General features: G+C 43.8%; 1 protein-coding gene across 3 annotated transcripts in view; it reads left to right on the top strand.

Moving 5' to 3' along the window:
- Positions 1-25,839, top strand: part of LOC147639932 (uncharacterized) — a 77,883-nt gene extending 52,044 nt beyond the window's left edge. For all 3 annotated transcript variants that reach the window (XM_086775460.1, XM_086775468.1, XM_086775474.1), the window contains 8 exons: positions 9,281-9,343; positions 9,477-9,557; positions 9,644-9,750; positions 16,139-16,386; positions 16,501-16,566; positions 23,851-23,955; positions 24,114-24,161; positions 25,073-25,839. In XM_086775460.1, coding sequence (XP_086631586.1) covers positions 9,281-9,343; positions 9,477-9,557; positions 9,644-9,750; positions 16,139-16,386; positions 16,501-16,566; positions 23,851-23,955; positions 24,114-24,161; positions 25,073-25,228 — 874 coding nt within the window. In that variant the 3' untranslated portion in view covers positions 25,229-25,839. The remainder of the gene's footprint in view (positions 1-9,280; positions 9,344-9,476; positions 9,558-9,643; positions 9,751-16,138; positions 16,387-16,500; positions 16,567-23,850; positions 23,956-24,113; positions 24,162-25,072) is intronic.
- The last annotated feature ends 246 nt before the right edge of the window (positions 25,840-26,085 follow it).

Here is a 26,085-nt window from a genome sequence, read left to right as displayed (position 1 = left end):
TCCCATCAAGTGGGCGAGACAAGACAGTCTCATAAATCCAATATAACTAAAGAATCCATGTCCCAAAGAAATGGGTGAGACTAAATAAGTCTCCATAATACCAATATCAAAATCATGTCCCAATGGGTGAGAATTCCATGGAAGATATGCTAGACACAGGCACAAGAGCCAATTGTGTCTCAATTATCAATATCAATGAGATAATCATATGCCAATGAAAATCACCAACCAAGTGCTAAGACACTTAAATAAGTGCTATGCACAAGAAACTAGTGCCTCGCACAGAAACATGTGCTATGCACACAAACTGGTGCTATTCAAGAGCACAAACCATGGTGACAAAAAAGCTGGTTCTCCATAGTTCTAGCAATCCTTTCTCCCAATCCCAACAATTTCCATGTTCTCCCATACAATCCCAACTCTGATCAACAAGCATGGTGTGGAAACAATGAAACACTTACTCCACAATCACAACACGAATCCACGTGTATGGTGGAGTGTTCATTGAATAACCCTCTCACAATCCCAACGTGAATCCACATGTATGGTGAGATGAACAATGAACCTCTTGGCCTCTGTATGGGGAGATAGTGATTCTAATATGGCTGGGAAAAAAAAAATCCATGTCCCAAATAAATGGGCGAGACAAAACAATCCCATAAGTCTAGATATCATAATCATGTCCCAAGTAAATGGACGAGACAAATCAGTCCCATAAGTCCAAATATCATAATCCATGTCCCAAGTAAATGGGTGAGACAAATTAGTCCAATAAGTCCAGATATCATAATCCATGTCCCAAGTAACTGGGCAAGACAAAATAAGTCTCCTGCCAACAAGGCATCGGTCCACATGACCCTTGGCATAGACATAAGTCCTGTGCCAACCAAGCGTCATGTCCACTTTACCACTTGCACTCCGTGTTGGTACTTTGACCACACAGAGGTGGGCTCAAGTAACAAGATAAAACAATCATTCGCAGGCATAGATAGCCTGGTGTTCCATAAGCATTTTTGCTACACATAGTTTATAGGCATTTCGGCCACCAATAGTTTGTAGGCATTTCGGCCACCAACTCACACTACCCTCTGAAGTGCCCATGTTCCCTTCCCTCTGCTCTCTATTGTTCCACCCATACATGGTAAAAACAATCTTCAAGAGAGCACGTAGGACAAGAGAACACTACACAGGGTATGGTGTGCTTGACACTACTCTCTGAAGTGCCCATGTTTCCTTCCATCTGCTCTCTATTGTTCCACCCACACATGGGAGAAACAATCTTCGAGAGAGCACGTAGGACAAGAGAACACTACATAGGATATGTGAACAATGAGTTTCATAAGTCCAATGCATCCCAAATAAGGGAGCCAAAAAGAATAATCCATAAATCTGAGGATGGATCCAAATCCCTAGAAAAGAAGTCGAGGAGTCCATAGACCTGTATACCATAACTCTTACTACATGCTCCGTGCTAACGACACACCTTGGAATAGAGGTGGACTTTTATCCATAAAAGCATCATATCCATGAGATATCCAAATATTTCTTCTCTATAAACCAAGACAGATTCGTCCATAGAAATTGCTTGTGAAGCCCAATATCTATATAAATCTCGTCCAAGAAAAAAATCTCCATAGATATAATCCATTTCAATAAAGGGAGCCATAAACAATGTTTCCCTGAAACCATCTCAAGGCAAACAAGAACACCTTTCTTCTTGCATGGCTATACAAGGGTTAGTGAACATTAAAAGCACTTCACAGTAAATAGAAAAAGCACCAACTTTGCAAACTTAAAGTATACTTAGCTTTTCTTTGCCAGGTTGGTCATGAAGCCAAAAGAAATGTCTCCTCACCATATCCTTAAGATATCCTGAGATATATCTCCATATAGCTTACCTCTAAGCTTGATAACATAATCCACAATATCCATGTGAAAAGAGTGCTAAACATGTGCACATAAAGCCAACTCCATACTTCCAAGATAAATTTTGTGAATTCATAAATCCTTAGACCAAGCTGTCTATTGCTCATGCTCTTGCTACATAGGCCATGCAGTGGCTGGCCATGCTTAATAGCAATGATGGTAAGTGTGGTCCCCACTTGAGATCTTTTCTCTTCCTTATTAATAGAAGGACGCCTCCGCTTCCAAGAAAGCCTATGCTCTGATACCAATGATACTTGCGGCGCCTGGGGGACTAGGGCGTTTGGCACACTTGTTGATACCATCAATGCATATTAAAACATTTAAACATGGCCACAGCCTTAGCACATATCCATCATCACTTTGCATAAAACATAAAGCTGGACAAAACATCCACAAATGCTGAAAATGGAGCTTGCACATGTGACACCGCATAGAGGCCGGAATGGACCCCCCCCCCCGCGGGAGTATTTTATTACCCAAGGAGAATAATATCATGTACAAGCTTTGAGGGATTATCCATATACAAATGCCATAACACAGCCCAACACAAGGCAACCAAGCCGGAACATAGGCCGTAGAAATGCCGAGCCAACAATATAATCCATATACCTCCGTGTGGGTACTGATTCTTCCCCAAAAACAACGGGTCTTTATGCAATAGAGTTGGTACAGCAAGTACAACTCTCCATTCAGCCGGTATAGCAGGTACAGTAGTTGGTATGGCAAGTACAGTGGCTGGTATAGCTGGTACGGTGGTCGGTACAATAAGTACAAATGCTGGTACAACAGGTACAATGGCTTCAGTATTTCTTTGCGATGGAAGCCTCCAAAACAGTCCCCAACAGCTGGTATTCTTCATGGGCAGCCTTCAAGAGAGAGAGAGAAAGAGAGTAGGCATCATTAGGGTAGCGTGTAACGGTGGTAGAGGCTAGTGTGCAGCAAGAGAGCCTCTGTTAATTTAGAGATAGGGCTCCAATTTATAGATTTGGGCCTCCCATGAGCTAAAATGGCAGAGAAGGCTACAATGACAAGTGGAGAGCCACACAATAGCTGAAGTAACAAGTGTCAGGTGTGAGACCACTTGTCTCACTTTGATCCACTTTCTAACAAGTGTCAAGCCACTTGTCTCACTTTGGTCCACTTTCTTGCCATATGTCCCAATCTAAGAGATGGGTTCTCCCATAATCTTTACCTCTAAAGATATCCCAACTAGCAGACATTCTGTCATAGGCACTTTGCCAACTCTTGGTATCTGCTCAATTCCAGATGTAATGACGCGAACAGAATTTCCTTCGGAGTCGGGCCAAAAATAGCAACTCTCCTAAATTTTAGGAGTGTGGTCCTTTGTATTCTAGGATAATCCCCCATTCCCAAAGCTTGTACTTTCCAAATATTCAGACATCCTGGAGTCCACCAGACCCCTTTCATACTGGCAAATGTCCAGGCTGGTGACACCCAGGCTCTAGGTACAAGTATCTTCTAGATTTGTTACAAGTCATAAATTCTCCTAACCCAATTTATTGTACCAATATACACAATATGTCGCAACCAATAATAGTCTTGTTCGACTATTTATTGAGTCTCTAAGCATTGAATGGACATGTTTACGGCTCTTTTGGAACACATTTATAATCCCTCCTGGCCTTCCATTCCCTTCCAACAGAATGTTCTGTACATTTGGAACTTGGTCCACTTACTGTACAAAATTCCCCCCTTAAATCTCCCCTTTTGAAGCTCCTTAAGTGCTACCATCAACAGGGACATATCTGTTGGATTTTATATTTCAGACATTGAGGAACGTATCTAGGGAGGCTTCACTTGGATTTCCTGAGGGGCCACTACCAAATAGTTGGTTGTTAGGTGGGTGTGGACATCATTGCAGTTCGCACCTATAATGGAGAGCATTTGTATATCAGAGTTTGGTTTGCATCAACAGCGGTGGTTGTGAATCAATTGCTCCTTGCTACAGCCATGTATATTACTTCTTGTTGGTGCTTCTCACGGCCATAAGGCATCAATGCATGAAACAAGCAATTACAAAGGCATATGGGCATACGTATAAAAGTTGTTTGGGTGTAAGCTTGTTTTGAACGAGGTTGTGGCCACCTAAACCTAGGTCATGCTGCAGAAAGTCATAAATGATCGTGTTTTCTGTTCTTGCGTGGTCAATCTAGACGCCTATGCTCCTACATGTTGGAAAAATGGCAGGGTAAATAAGAAGAGCTTATGGAATATCTGATTCCGTCTTCTAACACATTAATAGAAACATCTGTGAGAAGCAAGTTGCATGGAAGAGGAGGAGACCAGCCAGAATGGCCTTTTTTTGCCTTAAGATGTATTTACCTGGCTGCTTAAATTTGTGACCAGCTAAAATGAGGATATTGTAGATCAGGCTGCAAAGTCAGATATAATAATGTGATTTGAGGGTTGAGGGCTTGTTGAGACTATTAAATGTATGTGCAACAAGGTGTTAATGTCCAGGATTCGCAGTGAAATCCTTGATTTGCGTAAAGGCCACAAATCAAGGATTTCAATTCGAATCTTGGACTGACAATGAATACACCAATAAAATGTATGACGTATAATGTAATAGGGGTTGAATAACCCAAGAACTTGGAGATTGGTTTGGAACTACATGTACAGAATGAAACCGGATATAGCATGTTTGCAAGAACATAATCAGCATGCTCTAGTTGGGCAAACTGGTTTTTTCCAGGACTACTATATATATTATGGTGGTTTGAGTACTTTTTTCTGGAGTTTGTGTGCTAGTTAGACATGTAGTGGTTTATAATGATCTAGATGGCCATTTGATCATTATACAGTGTATGTTGAATCGCCAGGTTTATGAATTTGCATCGGTCTATGCTCCCTCAGTTTCAGCCCAAAGAGCTATGCTTTGGCAGAAACTTTTGCAGTATCCATGGCTGGCAAATGCATTTATATGTGGGCTTTAATAATTTGCCACTACATGATGACAACACTGGTGGTCATGATTGCAGCTGAAAGTGTATCATGGACAAATGTAATGCGTCATTTGAATGCAATAGATATCTGCAAAGAAAGTTGTCCAGACAAAAAAGGTTATACATTTCATCATAATCCCTTTATTGAATACCGTGCCAGATTGGACCTTTGGTACGGTTTAAATGTTGATCACATTGATCAAGTAACATACGGTATGTGGGTTGATTATTCTCTGGGACTCTCAGATCATGCTGCCTTATGGATGAGTCTCTATTAGATGTTTCTATTGATGATGTACAGGTGCTAGAAAAGAGGCTTTGCCTAATAAATAACAGCTACCTCACTCACCCCTTGTTTCATGATATGGTGCATGATATTGTCAATGCACTTCAAACAGAAATGTATGAGGACATAGATGTTGCTTGGTATCATTTTGCAATTCGAATGTAAGGAGTAATAATTGACTATGGAAAATGGTATTTGAGGGAAGAAAGACAGAATTACTAGGCTAAAAAATCAATTACATGCTCTTGAAGAGCTCAACCATACTCATGTCTTATCCCCTCAAGAAGAATTGCAAATGCATTATGCCAGGCATGAACTCGACAAAAGTGATCAAAGGAAAGCTGCAAAAATGGTAAGTTTGATCACAAGAGAAACCTCTTTTGGACAAGGGTTGTTCTTCGAAAGCCTTCTTCAAAATTTTACATGCAACAAGACAAAAGCAATGCATTTCAAGACTTCAAATGCCAAATGGGCAATGGACACAAAATCTTATACAGTTGAAGAAAGAATGTGTTGCTCATTTTCAACATTCTTTTGCAACACCTTCTCAATTGACAGATAGCGCTTCTTTTTCTCGTGCCAAGCTGCTTTCTCATGTGAAAGAAATCATGGATATACAAGCAGCGCAAGATCTTGAAGGTCCTTTTTCAGAATTAGAACTCAACAATGCAGTTCAATCATTGGGTCGATGGAAATCCCTAGGCGGGATGGTTTAATTGTGGAATTGTTTCTTTAGTTGTTGGAAATACTAGAATAGCCACTCTTGCTTATGATGAATCGATCATGGTTACAGGGTATTATGCCATCCTTTTGGCAAGAGGGATTATTAGTCAAAATGGTGCCAAAAAAATGAATGTGTCCAAATATCTTTGATTGGTGCCCTATTACGTTGATGCCAGTGATCTATAAATTAATCTCACTAAAATGATCACTCACTGCTAGGATCAAAATGATTTTGAATAGGGGCCTACATCTAGCTCAATATGGTTGTCCCTAGGCGATAAATTACAGGTAATATATGTAATGCATATGTGGGGATAGAATATGCCAAACATACAAAGCAGGATGTCTTATTATTGCAAATAGATGTGGCGAAGGCTTTTGATATTGTTCAATGGGATTACATTGCTGCAATAATGTCATTTATTGGCTATACCAAGATAGCACAACACAGTGTATACTACGCAAAGGTTTGTCCTTTCCTTTGGTATTGGGCAAATCGGTTATACATGGCTGCCCTTTGAGTGAATTGTAACTCATCCTTTGTTAATTTATATGGATAAACTCACTGACAATGGACAACTACATGGGTTGTAGCTTTCACAGGGTTGTGATTTGGTAGCTCAGGCGTATGCAGATGACTCATTCATCTTCCCTAAAAATACGTAGCATGATCTCAGTGTACTTATGCAAGCACTTGAGCTTTTTGGTGAGGCTGCAAGGCTATTCATAAACTTCAAGAATACGCAGCATGATCTCAATGTACTTATGCAAGCACTTGAGCTTTTTGTTTAGGCTGCAAGGCTATTCATAAACTTCAGGAATACGTAGCATGATCTTCAATGTACTTATGCAAGCACTTGAGCTTTTTGGTTAGGCTGCAAGGCTATTCATAAACTTCAAGAATTCAAAATTGTTGCCCTCAAAGGAAGTGGATTGGCACAACATATTATGGCTGGGACAAATTCTTCCACCCACTGACATGTTCAGGACTTAGGATATCCATTAGGATGGAATGTGTCTCACCAAGACGCCATTGAATGGGTCATTCGAAAAGTGCAAGAAAATTTGGATTATTGGCACTTCTCTACTTGGCCTCTTCATGTGTGAATTGTGCAATCCATTCTTATGGCATACACTTGTCATTTTTGATATGGCCAAAAACACAGATTGATGGTTTTATGTCACAGATAATGGAAGTATTGTGGAAGACAAAGCATCATAAAAAAAGTGTTGAGACTTCTAAGATATGAGAGAGTCTGTTCGCCCAAAATGCATGGTGGACTAAATGTGCTTAGTATTCATTATCATGTATTGGCAAGAAAAGCAACGTTGCTACATTCTTTTCTTGCAGAGGAACAACCTTGGGCACTCATGGTAGCAACAATACGTACAAAATTTCAAACATCCTCGTTTGGCAAATGGCAGCTACAACATTGGGACAATATATTTGGACATGTGCATGGGAAGCTTCCTGGATGTCCATACACAGGCAAATTGATTGTTTGTTGACTGGAAAAAAGTGCTCCATTATCTGCATCGGTCTCTCTCACAAATCACAACATTGAGAGTCTACAAATTGATCATTCCACGGCCTTGGTTCTTGGACCATGCAAACATGTTATGGGATATGAATAAGTTGGCAACATGGTGAAAACAAAATTTGTAGAAAGTATGGAACAGTAAATTGCCATTAAAACAACGGGTATTCTTCTACACATGTATTACAAGAGTACTCCCTCTTGGTACAACTTTGGCCAAAAGAAAGATTACTATTGCTCAATGCCCAAGGTGCTCATGCTCTAATGAGACCATTCAGCACTTGCTATGGTGTTGTGTTGACACCGAGGATTTCTTGAATAGTTTATTTGTGTGTTTGACTGCTAGATTCCTAGAACTTATTTCACCAGGAATTTCTAGATCTTTGGCAGATATGAGAGGACACTATCAAGAATGGCAGCTTTTTTGGAATGGACAAGATTTTGGGGTACGTGGTCATGTTGGATTGCACACAATCGATTGGCTTTCTAATCACCCCTGATTGACAACTACCACTACTTTTTTCAATCATTGTGCCAATCATTATATGATTGCCATCACCTAGAACAGAGGGGTCAAATACATCTAGATTTGTTTTTCCATTGTTTTTAGTTTTGTGAATTGATGAGAAACACTCTCATGAGGGTGCTCCTCTCCGTACAATAAAGTAATAGAACAGTGGTTTTACCAAAAATAAAAACAAAAAATCCTTGATTTGCCTATTAGATGCCATATTGAACTTGTTCCTCCCACCAGCCCACGAGTTTATCCATGTGGCACCACCCTAGAGACCAACTGCCTAACATGTTTCATGGCTGACCGAGTCAAATACAAAGATTCAGTCTTCATCTGCTGGAAGTGTGCATGGAAGCCATAATTGCATCTTATGTACCGGAAAACCACCCCCTCCCCTTCCCTGCATCCCTTTTTTGTTCTTCCCTCTGGTGCGTGTGGGTGTGAAAATATTATGAAGCATTTCATAAGTGTTTGAGACTAGCGCCAATGAGGTAGGACCAAGAGGTCCTAGGTTCAAAACCCCGTTGGTGCTTCGTCAGCAGCATCGCCTATGGGTGGATAAATAAGCACTTACATGCGGCTGTCTACGGAAGGTGAAATTTGGTAACTATGGGAGGATCCTGGGCCAAAGGCCAGTTGGAAAAAAAAAAGTGTTTGAGACTAGCAAAACTAGTATAGAACACATTCCATGTAACCGGTTCCACAAATATGTTGCAACTCACACACTCATGGGGCCACTTGCACGAGAATCTAGGGTTCTTTGCAATGAGGGCTGCGAAGAAAAAGGCAACCAGTTTCTGGGAGAGTGGGATTATGGCATCTTTTTCACTACCACTCGTATGGGACCTTGTTGGCAGCACAAGGCACATGATTGGTTGAGATTTCCTCCTTGTTAGGTTCTAAATCTCCCTTTTGTATATTTTTTCGTAGTTATAAAGTCTCTTTTTGGGAAAAAAATAAGTGTGGCAAGTATTATGAAAGAAATGCCACCATGACTCTAGGTGTGTTGGTGATGGTTCAAGGCTATGGATTTTATGGATAATTTTGGTTTGAGAAGACCACACCAAGGTGAGCATAGTATATGCTTCACAATCATGCATGCTCCTCTTTGTCAGAGACCAGTTCTCCCAATGTTGACTGTTAGGTCTTGCTTGTGGTAAAAGGTCCACATGTATAGAAAGTGTCATTGCAAGCCTTATGCATTGTGAAATAGCAGTGAAGCTTGATGAAACGTGTGTAATTTTTTGCAAAACATCTGCAGTCACATTAATACATGATCTCTTTTAGCAGACTGTTCTTTAATATTTGCAAACGGCATGGCGTGCAGTGAAGCAGGCATAGGAGTCGAAGGTGCTGTTTCGCTAAGCATGGGCCTCAGACAACATAAAAGGTATTCCTTCTTAATAGGGCATTCAGTATCAGTCTGATAATCAAATCAAAACACTTAGGTTTGCAAGACATAGCTTTTACAAGAGAGGTGAATCAACTTACTATCGTAGTTTTTTTTTTTTTTTTATGCGAAGAATCCAGGTCCTTTGCCTTGCTTATAACAACATAGAGACGTCAGGGTTTTCTGCTATTACTCGAGCACTTCCTTCTGTCAGGTGATTGCTATGTCTTCACCTTGGGTCCCATTCTGTTGGTTCTAACTCCATGTGCATTGAGAGTTGGGATTGTGTTTGACTTGCAGGACACTTAAGGTTCTTGATGTACGTGAAAATGTTGTCGGCGCATGGGTGGCCTTGGAGGTTGTAGAGGCATTACAAGAAGCTGCTCTAGAGGAGTTAATACTTGATGGTATTATTGTAGCTGAATATGTTTTCTTAAAAAGCTAAAAATCCCATTGTGTGTGATAATGCAATTGATCACTCATTTCATTCATTTAGGAGAGTACATGGATAATATGCAAATTTTTTGCTTTGTTTGTTTGTTTGTCTTTTTTTTTGCGGGGGGGGGGGGGGGGGGGGGCAGGGGTGTACATGTCTTATAATATGTGGTTGGATATGTATATTTTAGAAGTCTATTGGGGTCTAGGCTAGTGATTGAGGTGGCCTAATGTTAAATGAAGAAGGTTAGGGGGTAGGCTGAAGGCTTGGAAGAAGTAATCAGTTATTCTCAGAAATTGAGTCAATTGAATTCCATTGAGCTGCCCCCCCCTCCCCCCAAAAAAAAAAAAAAAAAGTTTCTTTGTTCTTGGGCATTTCTCGTTTGGCAAGCCTTGGCCACTTCTGGTCTTCACCCCTCAGGAGGACTCCATGGCAGCCGCTCCGTCATGCCCAACTGAGACCATCATCCCTTACCTATCTTTCTCAGAAGCGGACGTCCAGCTCCTCACTACGACAGTTGCATCTTTAGAGGCCTCCACTCTGGTATACTAGATTGTTGGTAGCCGCCCTATGCGCAGACAACGCAGAGATCTTCTACAGGCTAGCCACCTTAGAGTGCCTGCAAAGATCACAGACATTCATCCTTGGGGGCACGGTTACTACCAGGTTGAGTTTGACTCGCCAACGGCATTAGATTGAGTTACGCAATTGAGACCCGTCGCATGGTGTACGGCCTAGGCCTTCTTTGTGAGGTGGCAGCACGGCTTTGACGCTCCATCCAATCCACTGGCTGGCGTTTCAGGCTTTCCCATGACAGCCTCAAGAAGGAATACCTTCCTCTTCTCCCGGTGATTGGTGGAGCCATTGGGAGAGTGATGGAATCCCCCCCCACTATAGCTTCATCCCTCGCACGGACGGCCAGTATTGCTTCGCCGGAGACAGTGCCTCACATCATATCCCTTCCTTCTCTTCGACAAGACCCCATCCTGCAGAGAGTGGAGTACTCAGGCCTTCCTGGCCAATGCTTCATTTGCAAGCAGATGGGACATCTCGCCAGAGCTTGCCCTTGGCACCAGTCCAGGAGACCCCCCCCCCCCAACCACATAGCCCCAGCTCAAATCATCATCAAGGGGAAGAGAGAGAGAGGCAGGCTCTCAGGCAGCCGAGCACCAGGACCCGACTGCGGACGACTCTGCTACCGGAGAGTGGCAGACTGTTGGCCAGTGCCAGGGCCGCTAGCCGACTTCCAAAGCTGAGCACCATCGCCACGGCGCGCCAGGTTGGTAGAGTACAAGAGGATTCGGTTCTGTCAAAGAACCGTTTCGAGCGATTATTGCAGCACCCACCCGTCAGCGATGGGCCCCCTCCAGTCACTACAAGGGTCCCACCTCCGGCCCCTTTTGTTTGGCGGCCGTTACCCTGCCGAGACGACTTCAGTTCTCAGTTTCCAGTGAGGCCAGCTGGCCCCATTGAACCCCCGGCGAGCCCCTCCCTGCACCCTCCCTCTCTGATGGATCACTCCCAACCACTCCTATCTCCCTCTTCCCCGTCTCCCCACCCCCCTCCACCTACTCCCCTCCCCCTCCCTCCTCATCATCCATCCTCGCCGCCAACTCTTCCCGTAGCAACCCCCCTTGCCCCGTCCTCTTTCTCTGAGCCTGCAAAGTAAACCCCTTCCACGAAGCATCCCCCAAGCCTGGCTTTTATCCATTGACCAGCATCTATTGCAACAAGCATTTTATCAGGGAAGAAAAGAATTACTACTTTCTGTGACAGTTTCGTCACAAGATCAAAAAGAACATGCCCCGGGATTTTCAAACGAAAATCCAGCACATGCACATCCCGTGCTTGTTGAATGTCTGCAAATCCTTCCTCAAGAGTGTCCTAGAACTGCTGCAGTTCTGGATTGTCACAACGAAAGGCTGCAAGTCAGATTGTAATTGCTTGCGTTTTGGCTCAACAGATGAATATAGCTTCAATGTATCCATGATGCATTGACATCATGTTGTGTGTTCCTGGGAAAGGAGGAGGAATCATCTGCATACGCTTGACTAACAAATTGATTAGCTCTTGTAATGTCAATACCATGTAGCCCCCCTTCTACAATCAAATTGTCCATGTACAAGAGCATTGGGTGAGTAGCTATCGCATAAAGCAAGGCATTTAGTGAACATCGTCGTCTCACAGATCGTCCAAGCTTCCATGGAGAAGAGAGTTCATTTCCAATAATACATTGGGTTGTCTCTTCCTCGTAGAGCTAGTATATGATATTCCTCATTTTTGGACCAAAACCCATTTTGTCCATCACTTGAGGTATGAATTGCCATTGAACTGTGTCAAACGCCTTTCCAATATCTATTTGCATTATGAGTATATCGTGATTTGTGTATTTAGCATACTCAATGCCCATGTAAGGATTTGCAATGTTATCCATGATTTGCCGCTTAGGCACAAACCATATTGAAGAGGATGCAAACCATCATGAAGGACATCTTTCAATTTGTTGACCAGCATTTTAGCAACTAGCTTGTAAATGATAGGCATAAGTGTGATAGGTCTCCAATCTGTCAATTTATCACATAGGTGTTTTTTAGGGAGCAAATGCACAAGCCCTTGCTTCCAAGAGGCTGGAAGCACACGAGAGTGCCAACAAATATTAATCATATAAAGCACTTCATTTTTTTTGAATCCCGATACTCAAGAAAGAAGAACCCTACTGTAAAGCCATCCCATCCAAGAGATTTCCATTTTCCTAAGCCACGCAGGGCATCATGCAACTCTTCCTCTATAAAAGACACTTCGTGTAACAATTTGGTTAACTTGTTGCAAAAGAACACGACACACATGCAAGGTTAACAACATTTTAGCTACTAGCTTTTAAATGATAGGCATAAGGGTGATAGGTCTCCAATCTGTCAGTTTATCACATAGCTATCTTTTAGGGAGCAAACGCACTAGCCCTTACTTCCAAGAGGCTAGAAGCACACCAGAGTGCCAACAAATATTAATCATATAAAGCACTTCATTTTTTAGTGAATCCCAATACTCAAGAAAGAACTCTACTGTAAAGCCATCCTAGCTAGGAGATTTTCATTTTCCTAAACCACACAAGGCATCATGCAACTCTTCCTCTATAAAAGACACTTCCATTTCCATTGCTTTCTGAGGTGTAACAATTTGGTTAACCTGTTGCAAAAGAATGCGATGCGCATGTAGGGTTTGCTCCAATGGCTATATAGGTGAATCAAAAAGGGCAGCAAAATGGTTCAATACTTCTATATCTAGCTAATGTTTATTTTGAGTTCATTGCCCATTGTCCTTTTTGAGTCTATGAATGGACTGACTTTGCTTGGAAGTATGCATATTCTTAAAGAAGGGCTTTGAAGAGCAACCTTTTATCCTTGAGAGTTTTTTGTCTTGCCGTAATTTGCCATTTTTGAAGTTTCTTGGCATCATTGCGTTTCAGGAAATTTGGGGCCTCTAGAAGATCATCTTGCTCCTGAGCATTCAGTCTCCTATACTGACTATACTCCGTCAGTAATTGTATTGTTGATTTTGCATTCAACACATTTTACCTTTCTATGCCCATATACCATTTCCCATATTGTTGAATAACATCCTGGAGTAGTCTGATTGCAAATGTGTACCATGCCAAATCTACATCTATATGCATGTGGAGCTCTGCAAGCTGAATTTCAGCCTCCACCAAAACTTTATGCAAAGTCATGCCAAAATACAAAGTCATCCGTAAAGGGAAATGATCTGAAGTTTGCATGGAGAAGTCTATGGGCAAAGTACAAGTAAAGGCATCAAACTAATCTCCATTTAGCATATATCATCGGTCCAATTTGGCCCAGTAGCCATTGATTGCATTGCGATGGAATCCTTTTTGGGTAGGCATCACATGCTTTCATGCTTCAAAGTACATTTTGCCATGTCCTTTTCTCAAAAGCAATCATGTGTGATCTATGAGAGCTATTGTCTTCATAGTCTGGTGAATTATATAAGAAAGCATTTGTGACCCATGGATATGCTTGCAATTGTTGCCACATTTGAGCTCGGATTGTAGATGTTTGTGAAGCTTATACAGTTGCAAACTCAAATATTTCACCATTGACCATACATTGAATGATCATCCATCTGCCTTGAGGATCATTATAGGCTAGTTGAGGCTGCAGCTCATGCCTAACCAATATAGTAGCCCCAGAAAAAGCATGATTATCGGCATAAAAGATACGAAAACCCACAAAGCAACCTTCCCTCTGATCAAAGGAATGCTAGTTGTGTTCTTGCAAGCAAACTATTTGCGGCTGAGTTCTATGTATGTAAGCCCAAATCAGCCTCCATTTATTTATTTGATAGAGACCTTGTACATTATATGTCAAACATCTAAGTGGTATATACATATTTACATGTTTTGTAATGGGAGCAACAGCTCTAAATTTCCACCAACATGGTTGCTTGGCTCCCCACATAGCCATGCTCAACATTAACCATAGCATTTGAATCACTTGCATTTCCACGGTCATGCACAACATTTGCAAGTAGTAGTGTTTGGGTTTGCTCATATAATGGATCAGCCATGACAACTATTGACCAAAGTTGACTAATACCCGTAACATCATTAGCTATTTCATTGGTGTGACGTCCACTAGTCGAAGCAACCTCTGTCTAATTGCACAAGATAGCAGGTCTCGGTCTTGCTATTTTTTTGGGGGATTCTACCAAGCATTTGTATCCTGCTTTAATTTCTCCTTAGGTTTTTGCATAGGATAACTAGTGGATGCAACTTTTATTTTTCCTCTGTCCATGTTGGCATTTGGGGTCTATTGTACATTTTTCACCTTTTGGGGTTGCACTGTTCCAACCGGAGTGTTCTCATTCGATTGCATTGCAGCAACCGGTGGTTGCAATAGCACAATCAGGCACTCTGATTGCATATGACCAAAGTTGCCACAAGTGAAGCAAGAGCCAACAAATCTTTCCGATTTAAGTTTAAAAAAGAGATCCTGGGAGGGTATGCCAATCATTTTCACACCAAAGGCAACATCTAGCGGTGTGGGTTTATCAGTATCCCACAATATGCAAAACTTATTGACATTTCCATTCGAGCGTGGGGGGCATACAACTTTGCCCAATGCTTCTGCCAAAAATGGTAGTGCGGCTCGACAATAAAGCGGGAGATCAACTACCTCCACCCGTAGAGGGCACTTGTGCCTTATGAGACTCTGATAGTCCTTAGTTGGCAGCCAAGGGTAAACATGCACTAGTTGCTGACCACAAAACAAAGGCAATTCTTCCAACAGCGTTTGCTTGTATTGTGGATCTATGAATATCACTTCAAAAAAGCCAAGGTCAGCTTTATGCACACGGGCTACAAAACAACCCCCAAGCAATGCTTTAAGCGACTATGGGACTGGGTCTGGCATTTTCATAGGGAAAAAAAGGACTACAGCCTTCTGAGCCAAATCCATCACAGGATTAAAGCATTACATGTCCAGGAACTTTGACACGGAATTGAGGTGCAGGAGTTTCCGAAACTTTTTTGATTTCAGTAAAACCTTCATGGAGAGTGTCTGCAAACGGCTGCAATTCAGGATTGTCACAGTGTAAAGGGCAAGCATCCGAATCTCCAATGAGCACTTGTTCTCCTTTTTATCTCCAGGCTTGAAAGTTTGAATTGGGTCCATAGCTGAGAGACTGTATAGAAAAAACCAACACATGCACACAAGGTGCAGAAACCCTAAAATGCAGCCACAGTGCAGTTCGTTTTTTTGCTGAAACTCTAAAACGCAGGTACCCCACACACACACAGGCGAGGAAGCAGGTTACAGGAAGTGACCGACTTGCTTGGACCGAGAGTCGAGAACGCATCTACGACAGTGCAGTCAAAGTTTTCCCCAACACACAACACACACACACACGTGCATAGCTGCACACAGCTGAAGGAGACCCCTTGCACAGTTGCTGTACAGGTCGCTTGAACAGATCTTCTCTGTCTCTACAGGCAGACGAACAAAGATAGTCCACCACATACACACACTCACACACACCGGTCTCACACAGGCACACACACACACACACACACGCACACACACAGAGGCAGGCAGAAAAGAGGCTACACGTCTCTCCACAAAATGCAACTGAGATAGGGGACTGAAGACGACAGCTAGACACACACACACGCACTCACACATGCATGCATGCGGGCATGCATGTGCACATATAGATAGACTTGTAGGAGCTTCACTAGGCATCATGTTAGGATTCACTGACTTGCATCATTTTTCAATTGTTAATACAATGTATATATCCTCAACAGAAGAATTAAATTTCAATCATATAGAAATGTGTTTCAGGTAACTTCAAAGTTATGAACAAGTCTTTGCAGTCATCAGTGCCTGCTATTTCACCACCTACAGCCAGGAGCATGCACGATGACCTCAATGGATCAGGGGAAGTTTCTAAATTTGAAGTATCTATGAGAGATCTCATCATGAGTGGACTGCCAAGAGGCCTGAAGCGCCTGCAATATGCCAAGTGTGAGCTAAATGATGTTCGAACCAAAATTTTGGTCAAGAGCTTGAGCTGCTTATCTCAGATTCAGGTTTGTGTTTACTGCTCATATGTGAAAGTCGCCACGAGCTATTGGTTGATATTGTCCTTGATACATATGTGTTGTGTGTGGTAGTAGAGAACTCTTATCTGTGATGTCTTGCAGAAGCTTGACTTGAGTGGTAACAAGCTTACTTCAGAAGGTGCTACATCAGTCTTTCTTTGGTTGCAGGTTAGAATTCTACACGAATAGTCCTTTTTTGGATGTCTCCATTCATTGTAAGAAAAATGGGGGAGAGACAAAGCTAAAACTGAAACTGAAATGAGAGCAAGACTAAAAAGGAAACACAAAGCTTAGACATACCTTGAGATGAGTGTAGACAAGACACAAGATAGATACTTTCATTGATGTGACACCCACAATATATAGGTGAGAAGTACAAGATAGAGTAGAGTGACTTATGGGACAATTATAGAGGTGCCACGTGGCACACCCACAATATATAGGTGAGAAGTACAAGATAGAGTAGAGTGACTTATGGGACAATTATAGAGGTGCCACGTGGCATACACTGAGATGACCAAGACTAAAAGTACTCCTATTGAGCACTTATTTCCAACATTCATTTCCCCCCCCTTTTTTTCTTATTCTTGTTGACTGGCAAGTACCTGAGAAAAAACAAGAGTTCCTCCAATGCTTTCTAGTTTTGGATTAAGTGGAACGTAATGAAAAGTGGTGATAGCCAGTACGTAAATCTATCTTCGTGAAATATTTCGCTCCCGCTAACCGGTCAATCAGGTCATCTGATCTAGGGAGAGGATAACGGTTCTTAATGGTCAGCTTGTTCAATCTCTTGTAATCTATACACATTCTCCAGGTATTGTCCTTCTTTCTCCTAAGCAACACAAGTGCACCCCAAGGTAATTTACTTGGACGGATCTGGCCCATCCTTAAATAATCTTCGAGTTGTTTAGCCAACTCATCTTCCTCAACTTGGCTCATCCTATAAGGTGGAATACTCACAGGATGAGCACTAGGGATCAAGTCAATACGATGATCTATTGCCCGTTCAGGTGGTAAACCCGATGGCAGTTCCTTAGGAAATACGTCTTGAAACGAATCAAGTATCTTCTGTAATTCTTTGCTTTCAAACACACTTAATTCATTCACATCCATGGAAGGGATGAGTAAAGAAGAAAGTGGAATCAATACACAATGGAAAGCGGTATACAAAGAAGAATCCATTATATTTCCAAAATCAATTGTATTTACAAGAGATTCCTGAGAGGGATGAATACAATCACCTAAAATACTATACTTGGTGTCCCTATGCTGAAAAGAAAAAAATATGACTAGACCAATCTATCTGGACTTCAAGAGTCTTAAACCACTCAATCTCTAATAACAAGTCTATATTTTCCATATGCATTACATAGCATTCCAGAGTATCGTTGTAGTCCTGAATCTGGATTGGAAGCATCTCCACCTTGCGATCCCAAACTTGCCTTACCGCAGGTAGGCGTACCTCATAGGTATGGTCGTTGAGTGTCGTATCAAGACTCAATTTCTGCACAAGTTTGTAGTTAACAAAGTTATGCGAACTGCCAGGGTCTAAAAGAATGTGAATTTTATGGCCATTCACTTCTCCATAAACTCGGAGAAGATCATGCAAGCCAAATACCTTAGAATTGAACAGACAATCAGAACAAGTACTAGGGCGAGAAAGTACAGTAATTGACGTACCTGTCAAAGACAATTGGTTAGCTGCCTTTGGCTTGGGTCCTGCGTTTGTCTTGGTACCCTTTTGCTTTGGGCACTCGTTACGCATGTGTCCTTTTTTTTCGCAGATAAAACGACGTCCTTCCTTCTTGAGCTTTAAAGCCCTAAGGAGTCGTTTTCTTCTTCGCTGGTGTCAAACTTGAACTCTTCGAAGGTTGGTCCGAAGATTTTCCTTCTATCGTGTTAGCCATAGGTGCGGAGAACTTTCTTTTATGCTTGTTCCCCTGCTCGGTAACGGGTTTTGACTTGGAAGAGACCATCGTATCATCATAGATACGAGCTGAATGAATGGCCTCGTCCAGTGTTTTACATTTGTTATTTTAAACCTGGAATCGGTACGAGTCTGGTAAACCAGCTACTACGAAAAACCCCAAAAGAGTAGTGGGATCCATCTTTGTAGCTTTCATCTGCAAGTCACGAAACTTCTGGAGGTAGACCTCATAAGTGAGGTGCTGCGAGGTCATGGTCAAAGCTGAAAACCGGGCAACAACATCATAATCATCCTCTTTCTTGAGGAATTCTTTTTTGAAGACGTCTTCAAATTGTGCCCAAGTCGTTGGCTTAGGGTTGAGTTCCTTCCACCAAAGCAAAGCTTTGCCAGACAGGAAACCTGCTACTAATTGGATCCTCTTTCCAGCATCATATGGATGAAACTGAAAGTGAACTTGCCACTTATGTAGCCACGTGTCCACGATCTCCTTGGCGCGTTGCTTTTGCTCGCCCCCGAACGGTTCCAAAGTAATGTTGGGGCCTAAAGCTAAAGCGAAGGTATCTATACCCGAGAAAGTAGAGAGGGTAGTGGTCAATATAGCGATGGAGTTCTGCAAAGCTTGCATCTGGGCTGCGATTTGTGCCTGACGTTCCGTCGAAGAAGCTTTGAGAGCTACTTTGAACTCTTGGAAATCTGATTTTGACACAAAATCGTCAAAAAGATCGGCATCGGTAACTTCCGTAGCCGGCAAGCCTTCGCGTTCCACAAGGGGCTCCAACTCCGATTCTTGGGTCGACATCGTGAAGAGGGTACGTGGAGAGAAAATTCGATCTTTGCACAATAAAAGTGCGAGGGAACTTGAGAGCTTGAGAGCTTGAAAACTTGAGAGATGTGTGGCAAGAAGCCCTCGTGAGGGGGTTTATAAAGGTTTTCCAAAAGCCAAAAATCTCCAAAAGCTAGGCTTAGCTTTTGCTTTGCTTTTGTGTTTTTTTTTTCTTGAATATATATATATATATATATATATATATATATATATATATATATAATAAGTTCTTAAAAAAATAAACACTTTTAAACCTTGGAGGAGGGGTCTTTTAAAACTTTTTTAAACAAATTAAACTCAGAAAAGCGAAAGCTCTTTAAAAAAACGTGCTTTCCTTGCTTTTTTTTCCCCCCTCCAAGATTAGCCGGTGCCCTGCTGCGTTGCTGACGTCGAGTGCTGCCGGCGCTTGCTCGCCTAGCCGACGGCTGCCGACATCTTGCGCCTCCTCGCCATCCTACGTATAGGTGTGGCCACCAGTCCACGTGGGCCTGGGCGCTGCCCGGACCGGCTACGCAGGCCTGGCCGCCTGGCATAGGCGCTGTTGCGCTGCCTGGGCTGGCTGCGCAAGCCGCCTGGCTTGGCAGGCCTGGCCGCCTAGCTTGGCAGGCCTGGCCGCCTGGCTACGCAGGCACATGCGCCTGCGTGCCAGCCTCCGATAGCCAACCAGCGTCTCCTGCCATCGAGCGCACAAACCTGCCCACCTTCTCACACGTGCTCTAACGCTCATTCGTTCAATGAAAAGCAACATGCTTTTTCTGATTCTCTCCTTGCAGTTCATGCGTTTGCACAAACAAGTCTCTCTTCTTTGCAAAGCAAACGACCCTTCTAATACTACCATCTCCCATCAACATGGGTTTCTTTGATGAAGAAAAAACTCATACTGTGCACAGAAAAAACAGCAAGCTTTTTAACACATACCTTTCTTCGACCTCATCTTCTCTACCTACCGACTTGCTCGTTCACGAGGTATGCTCTGATACCACTGTCAAATCCCCACGGATCTCCTCGTGATCGTTCTTGGTTCGAGACTCGAATCCTGCAAAAACAAACGAACAAACAAACAACATGGGGGTGCAGGCCTGACTCACCTCCCAACCATGACAGCCGTGGGCAAGCCCATAGTCTTGGCTGTCCCCACCAAGCCACGAGCTGAGCTAACTAGGATGACGTACCGACCAATCTCCCCCTCGCGACGTCCCATACCGCCACGAAGCTGCCCTCACGGGCCTCGAGACTGCTGTCGGCCTCGGCTGCGTAAAGCAGGTGCACGTTTGCACTAGATCCAGGCTCCAAGACCATAGAGCTCTCACAAACTCGCAAGATTCTCTATATCCCAATAACTAATCTTGGCCACCCTTTTATAGGCTCTTGGCCGGTCATCGGGCGTCCACACTTGGGCGCCTGCCCTTCCATACTTGGGTGCCCGCCCGTTAGTATTTCCCTAACTCAGCTCGTCAATCAGCCTGCCTAGTTCCAAGCTTCCCCAAGCCTCGAAACTAGTCTTGCATGCGTGTAGCACACGGTAGATACACACTGTGCACATGACACTTCTTAACCATGACCTTTAAGTATTCCGACCTATTCAAGAAAGCAAGTTACTAATGAGAAGGAGACTAGGATGATGAAAACATGAATGATGAATTAGCAATGATCGATTACACTTTCCTAGCCGCTTCAAAGGCAATGTGGTCGTGGGAAGAAGAAGCGGGCCACCGCCATATCCACCTCCTCCTTCAACTTGGGGTTCCAGTTCTCCCCAAGTGTAGATTGTCACCGTGGGCCACGTAATGGTTGAGAGGCCGTGGAGATGGAGGGTGCCGGCGTCATGAATAGAGCAACATTCTGACTCGATGGTGAAGGTGATGGCATGCATGATCCCGATCCACCACATGACTCCATTGTAGAGACTTGAGTTCCTCTCCCCATCGTCGCGGGATCCACGGCCACTCGTGGTGTCCTTGCCACTTCGACCGCCTTGTAGACGGCAAGCTTGTCAAGAAGTTCCCATCTCTTCTCGGGCATGACATTCGTGCAAAACCTCACCTCATGCCCACTCTCATGCAAGAGGTGGGCTCGCACTTCGTCGGCGCCACCCGTTCGCCGGTACGGGCAAAGCTTGCATGCCCATGGCCAAGAACCGCCTCCATGAGCGGATGGGGTGTAGTTAACCTCCTCCCACCATGTCCATCTCATTGTCCTTCTACGGGAAGCCCCGGCACGTGAGAAGGATGCCATGGTTGAAGATGGCTTGAGCCTTGAGCAATGAGAGAGAGAGAGAGAGAGAGAGGCCTAGAGGCTTGGTCCTTGGAAGTTGGAAGACTCAAGAGGCTTGAGGGAGAGGTGAGAGAGAGAGAGAGAGAGAGTCTAGATAGTAGAGAGTAGGGCCTTGTGTGAGAGGCTTGGAACTTGGAAGTTGGAAGCTGGAAGTTAGAAGAAGCTCGAAGGAGAGAGACTAGAGAGAGTAGATACACTCATAGAGTGTGGCTTGACTCTTGAGGCTTGAGGCTTGAAAGTTGAGAGAGAGTTGTTTGAACTTTGAAGCCTTGAAGCCTTGAAGCCTTGAAAGTTGAAGGGGTGTGTGTGTGCTTGTAGCCTTGTTCTTATATAGATATTAGATAGGCAAGAGAGAGAGGCAAGGCCCAAGGCCCAAGGCCCCAAGCCTAAAGGCCAAGACAAGAGAGAGGCAAGGCCCAAGCCTCAAGGCCCAAGCCTCAAAGGCCAAGCCTCAAGGCTCAAGGCTCAAGGCTCAAGGCATCCCCAAACGGCCAAGCCAAACATCCATAAACGGCCAAGGTGTCCCCAAACGGCTAGAAACGGGCAAAAAAAACAGGCAGACTGCGCGCAACGGCTCCCTGACGTCACCGTTCCTGCAGCCGTCCCCGTCCCTTGTGAGGGACGCCTCCAGGGGGACGTCCGACCATCCCCTTCTTCCCTGTTGCTGATCCGTCCTAACTCGGCGTCCCTCCGTTCCAAGCGTCCGTCCCTTCCGTCCCTTGTGACTATGAGAGCCAACCTCTGACTCGCGTCGAGTGGGATCCCTGGTGAGTGGGAGTGGTAGGACCCCTTCAGCAAGGACGGCCTGACCTCCCCCTTTTTTCATTACATGGAGAGGATGGGTTGCAGGATCCAGATTCACGAGATTGATGGCACCCCAGTGGAGGCAGACCACTGGGTATCCTAGGGCATTTCCTCGGAGATTTCTAGAAGCGGCTGTGGGTCAGCTATTGGCCTGGGAAGGTCACCCTCTTCCTCTGGGAGTTGGCCCACCGCAGCCTCACTATCGGCACTTGGTTGGCCATTGTAAGCCACATTCGCTGCGGGCACCCCACAGAGTCGCAGCGGCACTGCCTGGGGGACTGTCCCAAAGTTCAACAGGTTTGGCAGAGGGGATCCTTCACCTATTCACGACGGTGCAGTCCGTGCCAAGTATTATAACATGGGGGGCAGTAGCCTGGGTGACTGAGGCTGGGCAGCAGGGGGAAGACCCTCCCACTCCCTCATTGCAGGATTGGTAGTCCCCACCCTGGGAGGTCGGCAGAGCCCTGGGCCCCGGGCACCAGTCCAAAGTGGGAGATCATCAGCAGCATAGCTACAAGGCATATATGGTGGGCCCATTGTAGTGAGGCCATTGAGGGTACTCTCATCCCCCAGTTGAGTCCATCCACTCATTTGGACTGACATCATTCATACCCTCTATGGTTAGTGGGGGAAGCTTCAGGATGGGTCGGATCACATATATAGGCAGTAAGAGGCCATCCTGCGCACATGGCGCACATGGCGCACAGGTCCCTTTCTCACTGATCGAGCCAGCAAGATTACTTAGCATTACAAGCCGACGGTGTTCCAACCCCCCTTCCCGCTCCCCCCCTCCCCCCCCCTCTTCCCCGGCTTGTATGAGGTAGTTTTCCCTCTGAGAGTGGCCAGCCATGGAGAGAAATACCCCTCCCCTCTTTGTTTTTTGCCTCCTATGAAGGATTCTTTCCTGGAAAAAGAAACTTCATTTTGCAGTTTTGCTTTCGCTTTTTTCCCCTTAAAGTAGATGTTGCTTTTTGAACTTGTGACTTTATTTAGGGAATGAGGTGAGACTTTTGACAAGAACCGGAGACTTGTTTGAAAATTTTAACACTGCCCAAATTGCAATTTTCCAGTGCCTTTCACCCAGTCCACAATGGTCATATAAAAATTATAACTAGTTGTGTGCATGATTGGCAGTCAAAGTGGGAGGAGTGTTTGCTTTTGGTGCAAGCCACTTTGAAGGACTCCATATGAGGCAATCTTTGTTTGTGCCACATGTACTCTGAGCGGGTGGATGCAGCATAGAGTGATGGAGGTTTATGAGCATATTTGGGAATCTGCGAAGCAAAGGATTAGTGTGGCACATGCCATGATAAGCTGAGGCTTCCCTTTCCCCAAAGCTGCGAGGGAGCAGGAAGCAAACAAGTAGTTGAAGGTCAGCCGGGTGCTCTCAGCATAATGCCAAGCACCCTTTTCCCTTGCTGTTTCGCCAGTATCCATGTGCGGCGTGCTGCCTCTTTGTACTTTTTTTGCAAGGATTGCTTGAAGCCCCAGAACACCTTTCCATATAGGAGTCCATTGGGGCTGTATGTCTCACAACTCACAATATGCATGCATGTTATCAAAAGAAAACAGCAACTCACAATATTTCATAAGTTATGTTTTAATGTTGTACATTTTTTCCCAGGAAAATTCAACTTTGCAGGAGTTAAGCCTTTCAAATAATAACATCACAGATTCATGTGCCATTACACTGAGCAGGGTTATAAGCAACCACCCAAGCTTAGAAAAGGTTCTATATATGGCTATGGGACTCTTTGTTTTGCAGTGTACATGTGTGTGTGTGTGTGTGAGTGTGTGTATATATACATACATATGTATGTATGTATTAGGGGGGGGGGGTTTGTGTTCACACTTACGGTTTACTTACTGAAACATGTTATTTTGCAGCTCTCTCTGATGGAAAATTATTCCTACAGTGAATTCAACTTGCATGAGGTATATTCTAATAAATGCATATATGAAACAATCAGTGACATATGAAAGGCTCTAAGTTTATACAGTGTATAAGGTCTCAGTGAGTCCCGCGCGACTGGCCTTTGGCCCAAGATCATCCGGTAGTTATTGTTTGGTGCCTGCCTGTAGGGGATGCCGCCAAGGAAGCACCTTGTGGGGTTTTGAACCCAGGACCTCTTGGTCCTAGGCAAACACCTTCACCACTTGGGCTATCACCTCATTGGCCTCAGTGAGTTATTCTAACAGTAAGTCATCCACGCTTGTAGCTGAAAGGGCATGAGTTGAAATTCCACCATAGGCAAAGGACATGCGTGTGGCTAGCAATGTTCTCAAGTGTGGTGGCCTAGTGACTCCTTTCCGACAAGAATCTCTTGTAGCTAAAGGCCCAATCATATGTAGCATGGATGGGGCCCAAGTGCAAGTTTTGTGTGACTTTGATGCATAGTTGCATGGAATGGGAACAGGAGTGTAGTAGAGAACAAGAACGGGACAGGGTAGGAATCGGGAACGGAATGGAACGCCACGATGTATATACAATCGTGAGGAAAAGTTATGGGAATGGGAAACAGTGTTTCTGCATTCCATAGGGTCAGACATTTCTTGCAACTATGCTTTGACGGGATATATACTCACCTATCATCAGGCTCCTGCCAGCATGAACTCCTGACCCACCCTTCCCAAAGGTCGTGAGTTTGAACCCTGACATCTGTGGTGCTTGCCCACATCAAAGAAAGAGATGTGCACCATTTAAAAAAATAGATACTCCTTGCCTATGGAATGGGAAGCAATGAAACAACATGCGATATAGAAACCACGGCCTTCAGCCAAAAAAAAGTCTGAGTATTTTTTTGTAATCGACATTTTGAATATATTTTTGAGTGTATGAATTGCAGGTGTTGAATGCAGCCATGGAAAGAGGCATGAAGCTTCAACTTGCAGGCTCCATAAACTTCACATTGGACCTGCGATTAACGGACATATCACACTTGACTCAAGCAAGAATTCAGAGGCAAATAGGTCTCTTCTCCTGTGTAAACTTGTTGATGTAGTACTTCCTTACTCTATTTGGGTACAAAAGCTTGTATATGTGAGAATTGTTGAAAAAGCTCCATGTGGAAACATTAGACCCAGCAGCCAACACCTCACACAACAAGGGCACTATGTGGTTTGGTTTTTTATCACTGCCTCCTCGTCTCACATTCTCCCCCTATCTGCATCAATTGGCTGTGTAGAGATTTGACTCAATGCTCAGCTCTGTCTACATTCACCAAAATGGTGAATGGGATGTGGTGGGCGAGTTTGAAATCTGTGAACCTAACTCGCCCAAAGTTTCCCCTGTCCATCCACTAGGAATCTCCCATGCTCTCCCAACAAGTCTCTTTCTTTGTTGGTCCTAAGCTCTTGAATTCTATATAAACAAATGGTGGTGGACTCAATGTGGCTTGTATGGCAGCACACAAGCTTGGCATGTATGTTGCAAGTACCATTCAAAAATGTAACCAAGACTTGTAATATCTTATGTTAGTGGAAAGATAAGAGTACGTGATATACTGGAGATCCCATATACCTTGGAGAGGGTATTCTAGCCATCATGACTTTGCTTCAGCCATTTGCACCTGAGTCTCTGAATTGCCAATAATAGTAGAAAAACTATTTTGAAGTGTTGATGATCCCTGATAAATTGTGGAATATTTAGTCAAGCTTTCCTCCAGTAGAGTAGTGAAACACCTGACTTGTCAAGGTTGTATTGTGATGTATAATCTATATGCAACATAGAAGTGCACCACATGACTTGATTATATGCTAGTAAAACCATCCTTGATTGCCAAGCATAAGCACATGCTTACATACTTTTTCTTAATGAAAGTTGTTCGTTGTCGATGAAGCTAAGGAACACTTACATATG

The sequence above is a fragment of the Cibotium barometz genome, chromosome 3 (assembly GCF_041138505.1).
Source record: "Cibotium barometz isolate CiBa-2024 chromosome 3, ASM4113850v1, whole genome shotgun sequence".
NCBI lineage: Eukaryota > Viridiplantae > Streptophyta > Polypodiopsida > Cyatheales > Cibotiaceae > Cibotium > Cibotium barometz.
This window is presented reverse-complemented; position numbering and strand designations above follow the sequence as displayed.